This window comes from Ranitomeya imitator, chromosome 3, assembly GCF_032444005.1.
Source record: "Ranitomeya imitator isolate aRanImi1 chromosome 3, aRanImi1.pri, whole genome shotgun sequence".
Taxonomy (NCBI): Eukaryota; Metazoa; Chordata; class Amphibia; order Anura; family Dendrobatidae; genus Ranitomeya; species Ranitomeya imitator.
In genome coordinates, this window is record NC_091284.1 from 179,000,394 (window position 1) to 179,020,224 (window position 19,831).

At 45.3% G+C, this 19,831-nt stretch overlaps 1 protein-coding gene across 1 annotated transcript in view; it reads right to left on the reverse strand.

The window, feature by feature from the left end:
- Positions 1-19,831, reverse strand: part of LOC138673071 (amine oxidase [flavin-containing] B-like) — a 301,571-nt gene that overhangs the window by 19,854 nt on the left and 261,886 nt on the right. Inside the window, exon 12 of the mRNA XM_069761652.1 lies at positions 663-760. Coding sequence (XP_069617753.1) covers positions 663-760 — 98 coding nt within the window. The remainder of the gene's footprint in view (positions 1-662; positions 761-19,831) is intronic.

Below are 19,831 nucleotides of genomic sequence, written 5' to 3' on the forward strand. Positions count from 1 at the left end.
CCTATATAATCTGGGCCCTGGCTAGCACTCAATGTCAGAGTAGCTTATGCTGCATGGCTGGAAGTTGTTGGTGGTTATTATAGAAGAAGGCATTTGTTTATCTGTGACTGTTGCTAGAGTTTTGAGAGTGTGATAATTCCCTTTCTTCTCCTACTTTGGTTTAACCCCATCCTCCATTCTCCAGTGTTATATGTGTGAGTATATTTGTATGTTTGGTATTTTTCGTTATCCCTGTTAGTATTACCTCGTTAGTCTGATTGGTGTACTATGGTAGTAGTATACTCCCCTCTTCCCTGGGTGGGGGAAGGGTACAGACTGACAGAGGATTCAGGAGCTAAGAATGGGTGCAGGGTTCATGTGACATAACAACCGCACATGAGCCTCAGGAATGCCAGTGCTGACACCGCTGGAACAGCCCCAGCATGGTAGGTGAGTATAAGTATTTTTACTTTCAAGAGGCAAACATTCAGATTGAGAAGGGGGTTGTCCTAGTAGTGGACAACCCCTTTAAGTGTAAAAGATGCACATTTTTTCTGGCAGTACAGAAGGCCATTATTTGTGTTAGTTACTCTTCTTTTTATGAAAGATGATAAGATAAAAAGATGTAAATAAACCCATTGTAAAAATGCCATTGTTTGGTAAGAGTTAACTCTAAAACTTACCTTCCATACTGAGTCAGGATTCCCGGTGGAAAATAAGCCGTATAACATCCCCCAGAATACTGTTCCTCACACCAGTTCTTTTCCTCATAATGTATCGGCTGTTAATAGACTTACAGTTATGTACTTAAAATTGTTTTCTACTCTTTTTTTTAAAGGGTCGAAACACGTTTTGTTGACACACAATAGTAAGGCATTAGTTTTAAAAAATTCCCTATTGTATTCCTTGCAAGTTAATAAACATTGGTATCAAGGACTGTAAATTTCTGTAATCTGCAATGCAAGTACAAAGATAGACTCAAAGATCACGGTGCTTGGAGTACTGCTGATCAGACTTTGTTAGTATATTGTACCAATTTCAGTGTATTAGTGACTTCTCATTCCAAAATGTTTCCACTAAAATTAAAAATGGTGCTGCTACTTAAGTGGATTGTCCAGGACTTATTTATTTGCAACCAATCTTAGGACGGGTCATTAATATCGCATCTTTGGAGGTCTAACACCAGTCACACCAATTAGCTGTTTGCAGCCACCAGTGTATGCACAGTACAGAGCGGAGCAGCATGGCTCCGTAGACTGTTTAGGGGCTGATATACAGTAGACATGGAAAGTATTCAGACCCCTTAAATTTTTGCACTCTTTGGTTCATTGCAGCCGTTTGGCAAATTCAAAAAAGTTATGTACACTCTGCAACCCATCTTGACTGAAAATAAACAGAAATGTAGCAATTTTTGCAAATTTATTAAAAATTAAAACTGAAATATCACATGGTCATAAGTAGGGTTGAGCGAAACGGGTCGTTCATTTTCAAAAGTCGCCGACTTTTGGCAAAGTCGGGTTTCATGAAACCCGATCCGACCCCTGTGCGGGGTCGGCCATGCGGTACGCGACTTTCGCGCCAAAGTCGCGTTTCAATGACGCGAAAAGCGCCATTTCTCAGCCAATGAAGGTAAACGCGGAGTGTGGGCAGCGTGATGACATAGGTCCTGGTCCCCACCATCTTAGAGAAGGGCATTGCAGTGATTGGCTTGCTGTCTGCGGCGTCACAGGGGCTATAAAGGGGCGTTCCCGCCGACCGCCATGTTACTGCTGCTGATCTGAGCTTAGGGAGAGGTTGCTGCCGCTTCGTCAGAAGCAGGGATAGCGTTAGGCAGGGTCCATTAACCACCAAACCGCTTGTGCTGTAGCGATTTCCACTGCCCAACACCACCTTCGGTGTGCAGGGACAGTGGAAGCTACATTTTTTTTTTTTTTTCCCTCAGCGCTGTAGCTCATTGGGCTGCCCTAGAAGGCTCCCTGATAGCTGCATTGCTGTGTGTACGCCGCTGTGCAAACCAACTGCTTTTTTCAAAGCACAAATCCTCTTGTTCCTTCCTTTCTGCACAGCTATCTTTTTGGTTTGTCCACACTTTTTATTTAATTTGTGCATCAGTCCACTCCTTATTGCTGCCTGCCATACCTGGCTGAGATTACTGCAGGGAGATAGTAATTGTTGGACACTCCCTGTTTTTTTTTTGTGGGAGATTAAGATTGACATTTCTGCTAGAGTGCCATCCCTGTCTGTGCCATCTCTCACTCAGTGGGCCATAGAAAGCCTATTTATTTTTTTGCTTGATTTGGGTTATAAAATCTACCTGAAAAAATCACTACATCAATCAGTGGGAGAAAAATATTAGCCTCAGGGCTTGTGTGCCACTCTTGACTCCTGTGTGTGCCACCTCTCAGTCAGTGGGCCATAGAAAGCCTATTTATTTTTTTGCTTGATTTGGGTTCTAAAATCTACCTGAAAAAATCACTACATCAATCAGTGGGAGAAAAATATTGGCCTCAGGGCTTGTGTGCCACTCCTGACTCCTGTATGCATCATCACTCACTCAGTGGGCCATAGAAAGCCTATTTTTTTTTTTTTGCTTTATTTGGGTTCTAAATTCTACCTGAAAAAATCAATAAATCAATCAGTGGGAGATTAATATTGGCCTTTGGGCTTGTGTGCCAGTCCTAAGCGTGCCATCTCTCTCTCTCAGATAGTGGGCCATAGAAAGCCTATTTATTATTTTTTTTATTGGGTTTATAAATTTTCCCTGGAAAAAAAAAAAAAGTGGGAGATTAATATTGGCCTCTGGGCTTGTGTGCCAGTCCTGAGCGTGCCATCTCTCTCACAAATAGTGGGCCATAGAAAGCCTATTTATTTATTTTTTTTTGGTTTTATAAATTCTCCCTGAAAAGAAAAAGGGAGATTAATATTGGCCTATGGGCTTGTGTGCCAGTCCTAAGCGTGCCATCTCTCTCTCTCAGATAGTGGGCCATAGAAAGCCTATTTATTATTTTTTTTATTGGGTTTATAAATTTTCCCTGAAAAAAAAAAAAAAGTGGGAGATTAATATTGGCCTCTGGGCTTGTGTGCCAGTCCTGAGCGTGCCATCTCTCTCACAAATAGTGGGCCATGGAAAGCCTATTTATTTTTTTGGTTGATTTGGGTTCTAAATTCTACCTGAAAAAATCAATAAATCAATCAGTGGGAGATAAATATTGGCCTCTGGGCTTGTGTGCCACTCCTGACTCCTGTGTGCGTCATCTCTCACTCAGTGGGCCATAGAAAGCCTATTTTTTGTTTTATTTGTTTTATAAATTCTCCCTGAAAAAAAAAAGGGAGATTAATATTGGCCTTTGGGCTTGTGTGCCAGTCCTAAGCGTGCCATCTCTCTCTCTCTCAGATAGTGGGCCATAGAAAGCCTATTTATTATTTTTTTTAATGGGTTTATAAATTTTCCCTGAAAAAAAAAAAAAGTGGGAGATTAATATTGGCCTCTGGGCTTGTGTGCCAGTCCTGAGCGTGCCATCTCTCTCACAAATAGTGGGCCATAGAAAGCCTATTTATTTTTTTGGTTGATTTGGGTTCTAAATTCTACCTGAAAAAATCAATAAATCAATCAGTGGGAGATAAATATTGGCCTCTGGGCTTGTGTGCCACTCCTGACTCCTGTGTGCGTCATCTCTCACTCAGTGGGCCATAGAAAGTCTATTTTTTGTTTTATTTGTTTTCTAAATTCTCCCTGAAAAAATCATTTTATTTTATTTGGTTTCTAAATTCTTACTGAAAAAATCATTTTTTTTATTATTTTTTTTTTCTAAAGTCTCCCTGGAAAAAAAAAAAAAATCAAATCAGTGGGAGATTAATATTGCCTTTCTGCTTGTGTGCCAGTCTTGACTCCTGGGTGTGCCATCTCTCTCTCTCTCTCCAATTGTGGGCCATAGAAAGCCCATTATTTTTTTAGCTTGATTTGGGTTCCAAAATCTACCTGAAAAAATCACTACATCAATCATTGGGAGAACAATATTGGCCTCTGGGCTTGTGTGCCACTCCTGACTCCTGTGTGCGTCATCTCTCACTCCGTGGGCCATAGAAAGCCTATTTTTTCTTTTATTTGTTTTCTAAATTCTCCCTGAAAAATCATTTTATTTTATTTGGTTTCTAAATTCTTCCTGAAAAAATATTTTTTTTTTATAATTTTTTTTTTCTAAAGTCTCCCTGGAAAATAAAAAAAAAATCAAATCAGTGGGAGATTAATATTGCCCTTTCTGCTTGTGTGCCAGTCTTGACTCCTGGGTGTGCCATCTCTCTCTCTCTCTCTCTCTCTCTCCAATTGTGGGCCATAGAAAGCCTATTTTCTTTTTTAGCTTGATTTGGGTTCCAAAATCTACCTGAAAAAATCACTACATCAATCATTGGGAGAACAATATTGGCCTCTGGGCTTGTGTTCCACTCCTGACTCCTGTGTGCGTCATCTGTCACTCAGTGGGCCATAGAAAGCCTATTTTTTCTTTTATTTGTTTTCTAAATTCTCCCTGAAAAAATCATTTTATTTTATTTGGTTTCTAAATTCTTCCTGAAAAAATCATTTTTTTTTATTATTTTTTTTTCTAAAGTCTCCCTGGAAAAAAAAAAAAAATTAAATCAGTGGGAGATTAATATTGCCCTTTCTGCTTGTGTGCCAGTCTTGACTCCTGGGTGTGCCATCTCTCTCTCTCTCTCCAATTGTGGGCCATAGAAAGCCTATTATTTTTTTAGCTTGATTTGGGTTCCAAAATCTACCTGAAAAAATCACTACATCAATCAGTGGGAGATAAATATTGGCCTCTGGGCTTGTGTGCCACTCCTGACTCCTGTGTGCGTCATCTCTCACTCAGTGGGCCATAGAAAGCCTTTTTTTGTTTTATTTGTTTTCTAAATTCTCCCTGAAAAAATCATTTTATTTTATTTGGTTTCTAAATTCTTCCTGAAAAAATCATTTTATTCTATTATTTTTTTTTCCTAAAGTCTCCCTGAAAAAAAAAAAAAAATCAAATCAGTTGGAGATTAATATTTACATTTGTGCTTCAGTGACAGTCCTGCGTGTGTGGCATCTCTCTCATTTGTTGCCACCAACAACAGAGTGTGTAACATTGTGCCTGATTTTCGTTGTGGTCTCACTCACCTGTAAAGGGGTAGCTAAATCATACTGAAGTTATAGCTCACCGTGTAAGTTGTGTGACAGCAACAAATACCGTTAGTTTGGTTACGTTTTTAAAACAATGAGGAAGTCTGGTGGAAGAGGTCGTGGCCGGGGGCGTTCATTGTCAGCTGGTAATGAGGGTAGTGGTAGTGGTGGAGCATCAGCTGGTCGTGGGAAAAAAAATATTGCACCTAAGTCTGGAGCTGTGGAGCCAGGTTCGTCGTCTGGCTACACAAGGCCTCGAACGCTCCCTTTTCTGGGAGTAGGAAAACCGCTTTTAAAGCCGGAGCAGCAAGAGCAAGTTTTGGCTTATCTTGCTGACTCAGCCTCTAGCTCTTTTGCCTCCTCTCGTGAAACTGGTAAATGTAAAAGCAGCGCGTCGTTAGTGGATGTTCACGGTCAGGGACAAGTCGCTTCCTTGTCCTCTTCAGCAAAAACAACAACAGAGAAGAATGCAGCAGGCGACACAACGGGTTACTCCATGGAGCTCTTTACACATACCGTCCCTGGCTTAGAAAGTGAAGCAGTTAACGGTCCATGCCCATTACAAGTTGAATCTGACATGGAGTGCACTGATGCACAGCCACAGCCAGACTACTATGCTGGTCCTTTGACTTAGACCACAACATTGCCCTCGCAGGGTAATGATCAAGAATCAGACCCTGATGAGACTATGTTGCCCCATCACGAACGCTATACCACCGACCGACACGGTGACACAGACGAAGTTGCACACGAGCTACAAGAAGAGGTAATAGATGACCCAGTTCTTGACCCCGATTGGCAGCCATTGGGGGAACAGGGTGCAGGCGGCAGCAGTTCTGAAGCGGAGGAGGAGGGGCCGCAGCAGGCATCAACATCGCAACAGGTTCCATCTGCCGGGCCCGTATCTTGCCCAAAACGCGTGGCAAAGCCAAAACCTGTTGGAGGACAGCGTGGCCATCCGGTTAAAGCTCAGTCTGCAATGCCTGAAAAGGTATCCGATGCTAGAAAGAGTGCAGTCTGGCATTTTTTTTAAACAACATCCAATTGATCAGCGCAAAGTCATCTGTCAAAAATGTTCAACTACCTTAAGCAGAGGACAGAATCTGAAAAGTCTCAATACAAGTTGCATGCATAGACATTTAACCACCATGCATTTGCAAGCCTGGACTAACTACCAAACGTCCCTTAAGGTTGTAGCACCCTCGGCCAATGAAGCTAGTCAGCAACGCAACATCCCTTCCGGCAGTGTAGGGCCACCATTTTCCGCACCACCTGCAGTATCTGTGCAGGTTTCTTTGCCAGGCCAAAGCAGTCAGGGTCAGGGAATCACCAGTTTCGTAGTAGGAAACACTGCATCTAGGGCACCGGCGGCAACAATACCATCTCCCACCGTCTCTCAGTCTGCCATGTCCACCGGCACCCCCGCTAGTTCCACGATCTCCAGCTCTCCAGTCCAGCTCACCCTACATGAGACTATGGTTAGAAAAAGGAAGTACTTAGCCTCGCATCCGCGTACACAGGGTTTGAACGCCCACATAGCTAGACTAATCTCGTTAGAGATGATGTCCTACCGGTTAGTTGAAAGCAAAGCTTTCAAAGCCCTGATGGACTACGCTGTACCACGCTACGAGCTACCCAGTCAACACTTTTTTTCCAGAAAAGCCATCCCAGCCCTCCACCAGCATGTTAAAGAGCGCATCGTCCATGCACTCAGGCAATCTGTGAGCACAAAGTTGCACCTGACAACAGATGCATGGACCAGTAGGCATGGCCAGGGACGTTACGTGTCCATCACGGCACACTGGGTGAATGTTGTGGATGCAGGGTCCACAGGGGACAGCAAGTTTGGGACAGTTCTGCCTAGCCCACGGTCTAGGAAACAGTTGGCTGTAGCCGTTCGCACCCCCTCCTCCTCCTCTTCGTCCTCCTGCAGAAGCGAGAGCTCGTCCACAGACCGCAGTCGCACAACCACTCCATCCGCAGCTGCCACTGTTGCACACCAGGTCTCCCATTATGGGGCAGCTACTGGCAAACGTCAGCAGGCTGTATTGGCTATGAAGTGTTTGGGCGACAACAGACACACCGCGGAAGTTCTGTCCGAGTTCTTGCAGAAAAAAACGCAGTCGTGGCTGGGCACTGTAGATCTTGAGGCAGGCAAGGTAGTGAGTGATAACGGAAGGAATTTCATGGCTGCCATCTCCCTTTCCCAACTGAAACACATTCCTTGCCTGGCTCACACCTTAAACCTGGTGGTGCAGTGCTTCCTGAAAAGTTATCCGGGGTTATCCGACCTGCTCCTCAAAGTGCGTGGACTTTGCTCACATATCCGCCGTTCGCCCGTACACTCCAGCCGTATGCAGACCTATTAGCGTTCATTGAACCTTCCCCAGCATCGCCTAATCATAGACGTTGCAACAAGGTGGAACTCAACACTGCACATGCTTCAGAGACTGTGCGAACAGAGGCGGGCTGTTATGTTTTTGTGGGAGGATACACATACACGGGCAGGCAGTAGGATGGCAGACATGGAGTTGTCAGGTGTGCAGTGGTCGAAGATTCAAGACATGTGTCAAGTCCTTCAGTGTTTTGAGGAATGCACACGGCTGGTTAGTGCAGACAACGCCATAATAAGCATGAGCATCCCCCTAATGCGTCTGCTGATGCAAAGTTTGACGCACATAAAGGATCAGGCGTCTGCAGCTGAGGAAGAGGAAAGCCTTGATGACAGTCAGCCATTGTCTGGCCAGGGCAGTGTACAGGACGAGTTAGCGGGCAAAGAGGAGGAGGAGGACGAGGAGGATGATGGGGATGATTATATTTTTAATGAGGAAGCTTTTCCGGGGCCACTGGAAATTGGTGGCGCGGCAAGGCCGGGTTCTGGTTTTTGGAGGGACACAAGTGACGTGGATTTGCCTGAAACTGCCCCTCAACCAAGCACAACCGCAGATTTGAGAACTGGAACTTTGGCCCACATGGCGGATTATGCCTTACGTATCCTCAAAAGGGACACACGCATAACTAAAATGATGAACGATGACGATTACTGGTTGGCCTGCCTCCTTGATCCTCGCTATAAAGGCAAATTGCAAAATATAATGCCACATGAGAACTTGGAACTAATATTAGCAACCAAACAATCAACTCTTGTTGACCGTTTGCTTCTGGCATTCCCTGCACACAGCGCCCGTGATCGTTCTCACACGAGCTGCATGGGCCAGCAGACCAGAGGAGTTAGAGGGGCAGAAATCAGAAGTGGCGTTGGCCAGAGGGGTTTTCTGACCAGGTTGTGGAGTGATTTTGCTATGACCGCAGACAGGACAGGTACTGCAGCATCAATTCAAAGTGACAGGAGACAACATTTGTCCAGTATGGTTACAAACTATTTTTCATCCCTTATCGATGTTCTCCCTCAACCGTCATTCCCATTTGATTACTGGGCATCAAAATTAGACACCTGGCCAGAATTGGCAGAATATGCATTGCAGGAGCTTGCTTGCCCGGCAGCTAGTGTCCTATCAGAAAGAGTATTCAGTGCTGCAGGTTCAATACTAACAGAAAAAAGGACTCGTCTGGCTACCCAAAATGTAGATGATCTAACCTTCATTAAAATGAACCACAACTGGATTTCGAAATCTTTTGCCCCACCTTGCCCGGCTGACACCTAGCTTTCCTATGAAAAGGTCTTGCCTGTGGACTATTCTGAATGACTTTTCCAATCTCGTAATTTTCTGCACCTGATTGTCCAGCATACGACATGTTTACACCTCACTAAATGGCCAAACTCCCCACACGGGGCCGTGGTATCGACACTTGGCGCCAGCACCCATGAGAGTGCTGTTTGTCTGAAGAGGTGGGTGTGCCCGCTTTTGGTCGACGGCACTGCCACTGGGTCCCTCCTAGTACAATAAAGTGTCTCTGGCGGTGGTGGTGCGCACCCAACGTCAGACACACCGTTGTAATATGAGGGGCCCTGGGCCTGTACCGCCGGCCACAAGACAGTTCCCCCCCCAGCTCAAACAGTGCTCTACCACTTGCAAAATTATCTCAAAGCTCCACCAAAGTTTAGTCTATGCGCTGACATCCTTCAATGCCTGCCACTGACAATACCATTGCATTGACATTTTTGTTATGTTAGGCCTTCGAAGCCTGTCTGCGGTCACTCCTTCCACTATGCCTCCACTGACCACACCACTGCTGCCCGTGTACCCCTGGAACCAATTTAAAATTGCCTACAGCCTTGTGTTATTATTTTAGGCCTTCGATGCCTGTCTGTGGTCACTCCTTACAATATGCCTCCACTGACCACACCACTGCTGCCCGTGTACCCCTGGAACCAATTTAAAATTGCCTACAGCCAGCCCAATTTTTTTATTTTAGGCCTTCGATGCCTGTCTGCGGTCCGTTCTTTCTACTACTACTACACTGACCAGGCCACTGCTGCCCGTGTTCCCCTGGAACCAATTTAAAATTGCCTACAGCCATGTGTTATTATTTTAGGCCTTCGATGCCTGTCTGCGGTCACTCCTTCCACTAGGCCTCCACTGACCACACCACTGCTGCCCGTTTACCCCTGGAACCAATTTAAAATTGCCTACAGCCAGCCCAATTTTTTTATTTCAGGCCTTCGATGCCTGTCTGCAGTCCGTTCTTTCTACTACTACTACACTGACCAGGCCACTGCTGCCCGTGTACCCCTGGAACCTATTTAAAAGTGCCTACAGCCATGTGTTATTATTTTAGGCCTTCGATGCCTGTCTGCGGTCACTCCTTACAATATGCCTCCACTGACCACACCACTGCTGCCCGTGTACCCCTGGAACCAATTTAAAATTGCCTACAGCCAGCCCAATTTTTTTATTTTAGGCCTTCGATGCCTGTCTGCGGTCCGTTCTTTCTACTACTACTACACTGACCAGGCCACTGCTGCCCGTGTACCCCTGGAACCAATTTAAAATTGCCTACAGCCATGTGTTATTATTTTAGGCCTTCGATGCCTGTCTGCGGTCACTCCTTCCACTAGGCCTCCACTGACCACACCACTGCTGCCCGTGTACCCCTGGAACCAATTTAAAATTGCCTACAGCCAGCCCAATTTTTTTATTTTAGGCCTTCGATGCCTGACTACGGTCCGTTCTTTCTACTACTACTACACTGACCAGGCCACTGCTGCCCGTGTTCCCCTGGAACCAATTTAAAATTGCCTACAGCCATGTGTTATTATTTTAGGCCTTCGATGCCTGTCTGCGGTCACTCCTTCCACTAGGCCTCCACTGACCACACCACTGCTGCCCGTGTACCCCTGGAACCAATTTAAAATTGCCTACAGCCAGCCCAATTTTTTTTATTTTAGGCCTTCGATGCCTGTCTGCGGTCCGTTCTTTCTACTACTACTACACTGACCAGGCCACTGCTGCCCGTGTACCCCTGGAACCAATTTAAAATTGCCTACAGCCATGTGTTATTATTTTAGGCCTTCGATGCCTGTCTGCGGTCACTCCTTCCACTAGGCCTCCACTGACCACACCACTGCTGCCCGTGTACCCCTGGAACCAATTTAAAATTGCCTACAGCCAGCCCAATTTTTTTATTTTAGGCCTTCGATGCCTGTCTGCGGTCCGTTCTTTCTACTACTACTACACTGACCAGGCCACTGCTGCCCGTGTTCCCCTGGAACCAATTTAAAATTGCCTACAGCCATGTGTTATTATTTTAGGCCTTCGATGCCTGTCTGCGGTCACTCCTTCCACTAGGCCTCCACTGACCACACCACTGCTGCCCATGTACCCCTGGAACCAATTTAAAATTGCCTACAGCCAGCCCAATTTTTTGATTTTAGGCCTTCGATGCCTGTCTGCGGTCCGTTCTTTCTACTACTACTACACTGACCAGGCCACTGTTGCCCGTGTACCCCTGGAACCAATTTAAAATTGCCTACAGCCATGTGTTATTATTTTAGGCCTTCGATGCCTGTCTGCGGTCACTCCTTCCACTAGGCCTCCACTGACCACACCACTGCTGCCCGTTTACCCCTGGAACCAATTTAAAATTGCCTACAGCCAGCCCAATTTTTTTATTTTAGGCCTTCGATGCCTGTCTGCGGTCACTCCTTCCACTAGGCCTCCACTGACCACACCACTGCTGCCCGTGTACCCCTGGAACCTATTTATAATTGCATAGAGCATCCTTTTTTTAATAGTAGGCGTACAAAGTCTGTCTGCGGTTCACTATTGAAATTGTCCTCCACTGCCCAGAGCACTGCAGCTTGTGTACCCCTGTAACTTTTTTCTGCTGCAGTGAGCCACATTTTTGGTTTGAGTCCTACTACCTGTGTCTGTCTGCGCCACTCAATTCAGCTGTGTTCCTTTGAAAAAAGCTGAGCGTCAATAGTCTTGTTTTCAGCCTCTAGGAATTTTAAAACTGCATTGGGTGTACAACTTTGGTAGGGCCTACTAACGGTGTCTGCCTCCCCAAGGTGTTCCCCAGGTTTCCTCTCCATTGCTTCAATCTTCATGCTCTCGTTTAGTAGTTGTTGGAAACTACGCTGCATTAGGCCTACAAATTGGGTATGGGGTGTAGAGAGATGGTGTGTTACACTCCAAGGTGTTCCCCAGGTTTCCTCTCCATTGCTTCAATCTTCATGCTCTCGTTTAGTAGTTGTTGGAAACTACGCTGCATTAGTCCTACAAATTGGGTATGGGGTGTAGAGAGATGGTGTGTTCCACTCCAAGGTGTTCTCCAGGTTGCCTTTCCTGAGCTTCAATCTTCATGCTCTCGTTTAGTAGTTGTTGGAAACTACGCTGCATTAGGCCTACAAATTGGGTATGGGGTGTAGAGAGATGGTGTGTTCCACTCCAAGGTGTTCCCCAGGTCTCATCGCCATTGCTTCGATCTTCATGCTCTCGTTTAGTAGTTGTTGGAAACTACGCTGCATTAGGCCTACAAATTGGGTATGGGGTGTAGAGAGATGGTGTGTTCCACTCCAAGGTGTTCCCCAGGTTTCCTCTCCATTGCTTCGATCTTCATGCTCTCGTTTAGTAGTTGTTGGAAACTACGCTGCATTAGGCCTACAAATTGGGTATGGGGTGTAGAGAGATGGTGTGTTCCACTCCAAGGTGTTCTCCAGGTTGCCTTTCCTGAGCTTCGATCTTCATGCTCTCGTTTAGTAGTTGTTGGAAACTACGCTGCATTAGGCCTACAAATTGGGTATGGGGTGTAGAGAGATGGTGTGTTCCACTCCAAGGTGTTCCCCAGGTTTCCTCTCCATTGCTTCGATCTTCATGCTCTCGTTTAGTAGTTGTAGAAAACTACACTGCATTAGGCCTACAAATTGGGTATGGGGTGTAGAAAGACGGTGTGTTACACTCCAAGGTGTTCCCCAGGTTTCGTCCACATTGCTTCGATCTTCATGCTCTCGTTTAGTAGTTGTAGAAAACTACACTGCATTAGGCCTACAAATTGGGTATGGGGTGTAGAGAGATGGTGTGTTCCACTCCAAGGTGTTCCCCAGGTTTCCTCGCCATTGCTTCGATCTTCATGCTCTCGTTTAGTAGTTGTTGGAAACTACGCTGCATTAGGCCTACAAATTGGGTATGGGGTGTAGAGAGATGGTGTGTTCCACTACAAGGTGTTCTCCAGGTTGCCTTTCCTGAGCTTCGATCTTCATGCTCTCGTTTAGTAGTTGTTGGAAACTACACTGCATTAGGCCTACAAATTGGGTATGGGGTGTAGAGAGATGGTGTGTTCCACTCCAAGGTGTTCTCCAGGTTGCCTTTCCTGAGCTTCAATCTTCATGCTCTCGTTTAGTAGTTGTTGGAAACTGCGCTGCATTAGGCCTACAAATTGGGTATGGGGTGTAGAGAGATGGTGTGTTCCACTCCAAGGTGTTCCCCAGGTTTCCTCGCCATTGCTTCGATCTTCATGCTCTCGTTTAGTAGTTGTTGGAAACTACGCTGCATTAGGCCTACAAATTGGGTATGGGGTGTAGAGAGATGGTGTGTTCCACTCCAAGGTGTTCTCCAGGTTGCCTTTCCTGAGCTTTGATCTTCATGCTCTCGTTTAGTAGTTGTTGGAAACTACGCTGCATTAGGCCTACAAATTGGGTATGGGGTGTAGAGAGATGGTGTGTTCCACTCCAAGGTGTTCTCCAGGTTGCCTTTCCTGAGCTTCAATCTTCATGCTCTCGTTTAGTAGTTGTTGGAAACTACGCTGCATTAGGCCTACAAATTGGGTATGGGGTGTAGAGAGATGGTGTGTTCCACTCCAAGGTGTTCCCCAGGTTTCATCGCCATTGCTTCGATCTTCATGCTCTCGTTTAGTAGTTGTTGGAAACTACGCTGCATTAGGCCTACAAATTGGGTATGGGGTGTAGAGAGATGGTGTGTTCCACTCCAAGGTGTTCTCCAGGTTGCCTTTCCTGAGCTTCGATCTTCATGCTCTCGTTTAGTAGTTGTTGGAAACTACGCTGCATTAGGCCTACAAATTGGGTATGGGGTGTAGAGAGATGGTGTGTTCCACTCCAAGGTGTTCCCCAGGTTTCCTCTCCATTGCTTCGATCTTCATGCTCTCGTTTAGTAGTTGTAGAAAACTACACTGCATTAGGCCTACAAATTGGGTATGGGGTGTAAAGAGATGGTGTGTTCCACTCCAAGGTGTTCCCCAGGTTTCGTCCACATTGCTTCGGTCTTCCGACTCTCGTTTAGTAGTTGTAGAAAACTACACTGCATTAGGCCTACAAATTGGGTATGGGGTGTAGAGAGACGGTGTGTTACACTCCAAGGTGTTCCCCAGGTTTCGTCCACATTGCTTCGATCTTCCGACTCTCGTTTAGTAGTTGTTGAAAACTACACTGCATTAGGCCTACAAATTGGGTATGGGGTGTAGAGAGATGGTGTGTTACACTCCAAGGTGTTCTCCAGGTTGCCTTTCCTGAACTTCTATCTTCAGGCTCTCATTAAATTGTAGTTAAATGGAACAACTGCATTTGGCGTACTAGTTGGTTTGGGGCCTACTATCGGTGTCTGCCACTCCTTGCTGTTCTCCTGGTTTCCTGTCCTGAAATTCCATTTTCAGGCTCTTGTTAAGTAGTTGTTAATGTTAGACTGCATTTGGCCTACTAGTTGGGTTGGGGCCTACTATCGGTGTCTGCCACTCCTTGTTGTTCTCCTCAACTGAACAAAGCTGGGCCGCCTGTTTACTACGGTTGCCAATTTTGAACTGCATGTCGACTACTTACTGATTTGGGCCTACTCTCTGTGTCAGCCTCTCATTCCAGTTGTCCTCCACTGCAATGCCCCCTGGTTAGTCCTGTGTTACCAATTTTGAACTGCATTTAGCCCACTTTATTCTTTGGGCCTATATCTGTGTTTCCTCCTCATCCTGCCCATTGCCCAGCCAGTGATAGATGAGTCTGCTGGTACATTGACCCATAACGCAAAATTCCCCGTGCACGCTATACAGCAAGATTGTGACCCTGCTGAAAGTCAGGTTCCTCTTCACGCATACCATACCACCTTACACGGGGATAAAGAGGAAGGTGCAGATGAAAGTGCAGGTTCCTTCATCAGGTGGGGGGAGGAATACTAGTTGGCGACGTCACTGGCACAGGGCCTCTCATAGTACGCAAAAGTGTTGCTGCCGGTGGGAGGCGCCCCCGCCGTGCAAACACACCGCTGTACTTTGAGGGGCCCTGTGCCAGTGCCAATGCCAACGAGTGGGCCCCCCCTGCTTGCTCAGGATCACAGCACTTGCAAAGTTGAATTACTTACCTCTCCCTGCTCCACTGCCGTGACGTGGTCCAGATTTACTGGGCCCACTAATTACTTGAACCAGAGCTACCCCCCACAACTTTAGCCAAATGACCCCCAATTTCAAATGCCTTCCAATTATTATAAGGTAAATTACGATTGACAAGCTTCTTTAACAAGAATGGATGTTTTTGCCATTAAAATGGGCAGTGTAGGTGTTTTCCTGGCCTCCACTCACTGCCGACTATGCTCCCCCATTGACTTGCATTGGGTTTCGTGTTTCGGGCGACACCCGACTTTTCGCGATAATCGGCCGATTCCACTCGACTCGACTTCTAAGATAGTCGGGTTTCGCGAAACACGGCTCGACTCTAAAAAGGTCAAGGTCGCTCAACCCTAGTCATAAGTATTCAGACCCTTTTGCTAAGTATTGAGCAGAAGCGCCATTTTGAGCTAGTACAGCCATGAGTCTTTTTGGGAATGACTAGAAATACGAACATTTCCACCGGAGCATATACAATATGTCCCCAACTCAAACAATCAGTAGCACAACAAAAGGGAAATTCTAAATATAAAGAAACCCAAGAAAGAGTATCTTAAGGAAAATGTAAATTTATTAAACACATAAAATCTGGTAATCCATAGCAGAGTAGAGCTAACCAAGCAGGACAGGAAGGTACATATTCACCACTAGGGTTGAGCGAAACGGGTCGGCCAGATTCAGAAGTCGCCGACTTTTGGCAAAGTCGGGTTTCATGAAACCCGACCCGACCCCTGTGTGGGGTCGGCCATGAGGTCGGCGATCTTCTGATCTGGAATCGGAATTCCAATACCGAGTTCCGATATGTTTAAGATATCGGGAATCGGTATCGGAATTCATATTTAAGTGTAAAATAAAGAATAAAAAAAAAATATTGATATACTCACCCTCGGACGCGCCCTGGTTCTCACCGGCAGCCTTCCTTCCTAAGAATGAGCGCCTGAAGGGCCTTCGATGACGTCGCGGCTTGTGATTGGTCGCGTGAGCGGTCACATGGGCGTCACGCGACCAATCACAAGCCGCGACGTCATCTAAGGTCCTTCAGGTGCTAATTCTTAGGAAGGAAGCGTCCGAGGGCGCGTCCGAGGGTGAGTATATTCCTAATAGGTATATACTCACCCTTGGACGCGCCCTGGTTCTAACCCGCAGCCTTCCTTCCTAAGAATCAGCGCCTGAAGGACCTTAGATGATGTCGTGGCTTGTGATTAGTCGTGTGACGCCCATGTGACCGCTCACGCGACCAATCACAAGCCGCGACGTCATCGAAGGTCCTTCAGGCGCTCATTCTTAGGAAGGAAGGCTGCCGGTGAGAACCAGGGCGCGTCCGAGGGTAAGTATATCAATATTTTTTATTTTGATTCTTTATTTTACACTTAAATATGGATCACAGGGCCTGAAGGAGAGTTTCCTCTCCTTCAGACCCTGGGAACCATTAGAAACCCAATGCACTGCATTGGGTTTCGTGTTTCGGCCGACCCCGACCCCGACTTTTCTATAGGATCGGCCGATTTCACTCGACCCGACTTTTGAAAAAGTTGGGTTTCGTGAAACCCGACTTGATCCTATAAAAAGAAAAGTCGCTCAACCCTATTCACCACAATAATCAACAGGCTTTATATAGCACTATTTTAATACCAAATGAATAATAAGGATATAAGCTCACTATTAGGAGCCATCTCTAATCTGTAGTAAATCAAGGCTAACAAGTATCATACACAATTATGAAATATAAATATGTAAATAGATAGTATATACCAATGCTATCAGTAATCCAAATATAACCCTCTATTGCCGAAAGGAGGTACCATGTGAAATGTACATATAATCAAAATGCAAGGTGCAGAGGAGTGCTGAGCAAAGGAGAATGCAAAGTGCAAAATGCGTTATTAACCCCTTTACCCCCAAGGGTGGTTTGCACGTTATGGACCGGGCCAATTTTTACAATTCTGACTACTGTCCCTTTATGAGGTTATAACTCTAGAACGCTTCAACGGATCCCGGTGATTCTGGCAATGTTTTCTCGAAACATATTGTACTTCATGATAGTCGTAAAATTTCTTTGATATTACCTGCGTTTAATTGTGAAAAAAACAGAAATTTGGCGAAAATTTTGAAAATTTTGCAATTTTCCAACTTTGAATTTTTATGCAATTAAATCACAGAGATATGTCACACAAAATACTTAATAAGTAACATTTCCCACATGTCTACTTTACATCAGCACAATTTTGGAACCAAGAATTTTTTTTGTTAGGGAGTTATAAGGGTTAAAAGTTGACCAACAATTTCTCATTTTTACAACACCATTTTTTTTTAGGGACCACATCTCATTTGAAGTCATTTTGAGGGGTCTATATGATAGAAAATACCCAAGTGTGACACCATTCTAAAAACTGCACCCCTCAAGGTGCTCAAAACCACATTCAAGAAGTTTATTAACCCTTCAGGTGTTTCATAGGAATTTTTGGAATGTTTAAATAAAAATGAACATTTAACTTTTTTTCACAAAAAATTTACTTCAGCTCCAATTTGTTTTATTTTACCAAGGGTAACAGGAGAAAATAAACACCAAACGTTATTGTACAATTTGTCCTGAGTACGCCGATACCCGACATGTGGGGGTAAACCTCTGTTTGGGCACATGACAGAGGTCGGAAGCGAAGGAGCGCCATTTGACTTTTCAATGCAAAATTGACTGGAATTGAGATGGGACGCCATGTTGCGTTTGGAGAGCCACTGATGTGCCTAAACATTGAAACCCCCCACATGTGACACCATTTTGGAAAGTAGACCCCCTAAGGAACTTATCTAGAGGTGTGGTGAGCACTTTGACCCACCAAGGGCTTCACAGAAGTTTATAATGCAGAACTGTAAAAATAAAAAAACGTTATTTTCACAAAAATTACCTTTTCGCCCCCAATTTTTTATTTTCCCAAGGGTAAGAGAAGAAATTGGACCCCAAAATTTGTTGTACAATTTGTCCTGAGTACGCTGATACCCCATATGTGGGGGTAAACCACTGTTTGGGCACATGGGAGAGCTCGGAAGGGAAGGAGCGCCGTTTGACTTTTCAATGCAAAATTGACAGGAATTGAGATGGGACACCATGTTGCGTTTGGAGAGCCACTGATGTGCCTAAACATTGAAACCCCCCACAAGTGACACCATATCGGAAAGTAGACCCCCTAAGGAATTTATCTAGATGTGTTTTGAGCGCCTTGACCCACAAGGGCTTCACAGAAGTTTATAATGCAGAGCCGTAAAAATAAAACAAAAATTTTTTCCCACAAAAATTATTTTTTAGCCCCCAGTTTTGTATTTTCCCAAGGGTAACAGGAGAAATTGGACCCCAAAAGTTGTTGTCCAATTTGTCCTGAGTGCGCTGATACCCAATATGTGGGGGGAACCACCGTTTGGGCACATGGGAGGGATCGGAAGGGAAGGAGCGCCATTTGGAATGCAGACTTAGATGGAATGGTCTGCAGGCGTCACATTGCGTTTGCAGAGCCCCTAATGTACCTAAACAGTAGAAACCCCCCACAAGTGACACCATTTTGGAAAGTAGACCCCCTAAGGAACTCATCTAGATATGATGTGAGAGCTTTGAACCCCCAAGTGTTTCACTACAGTTTATAACGCAGAGCCGCGCAAATAAAAAATATTTTTTTTCCCACAAAAATTATTTTTTAGCCCCCAGTTTTGTATTTTTCCAAGGGTAATAGGAGAAATTGGACCATAAATATTGTTGTCCAATTTGTCCTGAGTACGCTGATACCCGATATGTGGGGGGAACCACCGTTTGAGCGCATGGCACAGCTCGGAAGGGAAGGAGCATCATTTGGAATGCAGACTTAGATGGATTGGTCTGCAGGCGTCACATTGCGTTTGCAGAGCACCATATGTACCTAAACAGTAGAAACCCCCACAAGCGACCCCATATTGGAAACTAGACCCCCCAAGGAACTTATCTAGATGTGTTGTGAGAACTTTGAACCTCGAAGTGTTTCACTACAGTTTATATCGCAGAGCCGTGAAAATAAAAAATCCTTTTTTTTCCCACAAAAATTATTTTTTAGCCCCCAGTTTTGTATTTTCCCAAGGGTAACAGAAGAAACTCGACCCCAAAAGTTGTTGTCCAATTTGTGCTGAGTACGCTGATACCCCATATGTGGGGGTAAACCACTGTTTGGGCACACGGGAGAGCTCGGAAGGGAAGGAGCACTGTTTTACTTTTTCAACGCAGAATTGGCTGGAATTGAGATTGGACGCCATGTCGCGTTTGGAGAGCCCCTGATGTGCCTAAACAGTGGAAACCCCCCAATTATAACTGAAACCCTAATCCAAACACACCCCTAACCCTAATCCCAACGGTAACCCTAACCACACCTCTAACCCAGACACACCCCTAACCCTAATCCCAACCCTATTCCCAACCGTAAATGTAATCCAAACCCTAACCCTAACTTTAGCCCCAACCCTAACTGCAGCCTTAACCCTAGCCCAACCCTAGCCCTAACCCTAACCCCAACCCTATCCCTAGCCCTAACCCTAGCCCTAACCCTAGCCCCAACCCTAGCCCTAACCCTAGCCCTAACCCTAGCCCTAAACCTAGCCCTAACCCTAACCCTAGCCCTAACCCTAGCCCTAACCTTAGCCCTAACCCTAACCCTAACCCTAGCCCTAATGGGAGAATGGAAATAAATACATTTTTTACATTTTTTAATTTTTCCCTAACTAAGGGGGTGATGAAGGCGGGTTTGATTTACTATTTATAGCGGGTTTTTTAGCGGATTTTTATGATTGGCAGCCGTCACACACAAAAAGACGCTTTTTATTGCAAAAAATATTTTTTGCGTTACCACATTTTGAGAGCTATAATTTTTCCAAATTTTGGTCCACAGAGTCATGTGA